The 1,961-nt window shown below is 57.2% G+C and overlaps 1 protein-coding gene across 1 annotated transcript in view; it reads right to left on the bottom strand.

Annotated features, from left to right (window-relative positions):
- Positions 1–1,747: 1,747 nt before the first annotated feature.
- VDBG_04586 (C2 domain-containing protein) overlaps positions 1,748–1,961 on the bottom strand; it is a gene marked incomplete at both ends in the record, with an annotated part of 4,376 nt that continues 4,162 nt past the window's right edge. The window contains one exon of the mRNA XM_003004934.1: positions 1,748–1,924. Within this exon, the coding sequence (XP_003004980.1) occupies positions 1,748–1,924 (177 nt within the window). The remainder of the gene's footprint in view (positions 1,925–1,961) is intronic.

The raw sequence follows: 1,961 nt of genomic DNA, 5'->3' as shown, positions 1-1,961 counted from the left end.
ATGTCTACGCTCCGGGACCCAGGCCAGGACCCTGATTTACGACAACGGGTCTCGGAACCTGCCAGTCGAGAGAGACGGCAAAAACCACCACAGGGCCCCACGTCAGCGACGTCGCCACCGCAATAAGCGTGTATCTGGACTGTCCGCTTGCCCGCCTACCCGGCACGTCTCACCCGCTGGTGAAAAGTTGTCATATTTCGCAAATCTCCTCGGGCCTCGCGGCAGGCAGTCAGGTATTCAATGCTCTTCTTGCCTTGCACTTGAAGTCTGAATACGTTGGCAATCACCGTCAATGGTTGTCCACCTCGAGCCCTCTCCGCTCCATGATTTCACTTTGTGCACTAGGGGGGGACCCTCGTGACTACAACATTCGTTTGCCTTTTCAGCGGTGTGTGGTCACCTTTCCGTCTTCACGGAGGGGACGGAGGGGATCCGAGGGAGGGGGGCTGATGACCGACGGTCCTGACTCGCCAGCCGCTGACCGAGCTGAGGAACGTTTGCACATCAATCAACTCACTCGCCTGACTATGGAAAAAGTAAGGCAAAGCAAGTGCCCCTCTTCTTCCTCCTGGAATACAAGCGAAGCAGTAATTCCCGAAACGCCGAGGGACACCACTGACTGGGAATGACAACCCCCACCTTTCCCCACTAACCTGCCTACGGACTGTCGAACAAGAGAATCCACCTCGTTTCACAAGTCCTGAAAGAGCACGACACAACGGCCCACCCGCCCGTTTCCTATCCACATTCGGCCTCGCAGCGATGTCACGGCGCCAGAGGCGCGGCTACCACGTGGAGCGACGCTACGCACTCGGAGGGGGCGGGCGGCGCGGGATGGACGACGCAACGGCCTTCGGGGGAAGGGGGTGCAGAGGGTGTCAGGGTGAAGGATGCGACGTAAACCATTCGCTCCTCTCTATTTCCGTTCAGCTCTTGCTTGTACATGTATGCAGCCGCAGCGTGCAGAGCCAGCGGGACTCGGCAGGCCTGCTGTCCAGAGGGACAATGCTACAAGACACGGAGGGAGAGGGAGGCAGCCGACCGGCCGAACACCAGCCGACTCATGATATGTCGCGCCGAGTGCTCTGCGGTTGCCACGCTGCCCGGACCCCGAGGTTCCCCTTGCCGTGGGGCACTGTCTTGCGGGGAACTCTATTAAGACGATCTGCCCTATATCGCCGGTTTCAAAGTGACACAAGCGCGAGTAAGGAATTGACTTTCCAGCATATGGTTATCTGTTGTCAATTTCTTCGCATATCGTCCAGAAAGGCTCCGCCGTTGACACACATTTTGCCTAGTCAGTGTGGTATTTCCACAGTAGATCTGACACCCTGTGGGAACCGATGCACTTCACTTTAACATCATGCGCGGGAAGGCAAAAGAAAACAACGAAACACAAGGCATGTAGTTGGTGATCAAACTCTCGCTAACAATCATCTCGCTGATTTCCCCTGTTCACTCGTTTGCTGCCTCAAGGTCACCCAAAGTTTACCAACCGCTTCAACCAAGAGGCCGAAACATGAAAGGAGCAAGAACACAAAAAGAGAAACCCTCCGACTTGATGGAAAAACATACTCGAATAAAGTTGGGGAGGGGGTGGGGTATCAGATGTAAATGCCCGAGTAACGCGCTCTGCACACTCCCTCTCGTCGCCGCTGCCTGCCTCTCTCTCTTTCTCTGTCGCTGTCGCCGTCTCTTGTCTCTCTCCCCCTTTTTCAAATTACTGCACTGGTGCTCGCTTACACCCTCACTCGCTCGCTCGCCTGTGCTCACCGCCGAGGCAAATTGTTCCTCGTGTACGGGGCGCCGCCGGCCCCGCCAGCGCCCAGCCCTGCGAGACGCTATTGTTGACAATCATCATGGCGGCGGTGCGCGCTGACTGGCGCTCCTTCTGGCGCGACCGCTCCTTGAGGTAGTTGGCGGCCTCGGGCCGCATGCGGAGAGGATGCGCATGAATCATG

Source organism: Verticillium alfalfae, genomic scaffold, assembly GCF_000150825.1.
Source record: "Verticillium alfalfae VaMs.102 supercont1.5 genomic scaffold, whole genome shotgun sequence".
Lineage (NCBI taxonomy): Eukaryota > Fungi > Ascomycota > Sordariomycetes > Glomerellales > Plectosphaerellaceae > Verticillium > Verticillium alfalfae.
This window is presented reverse-complemented; position numbering and strand designations above follow the sequence as displayed.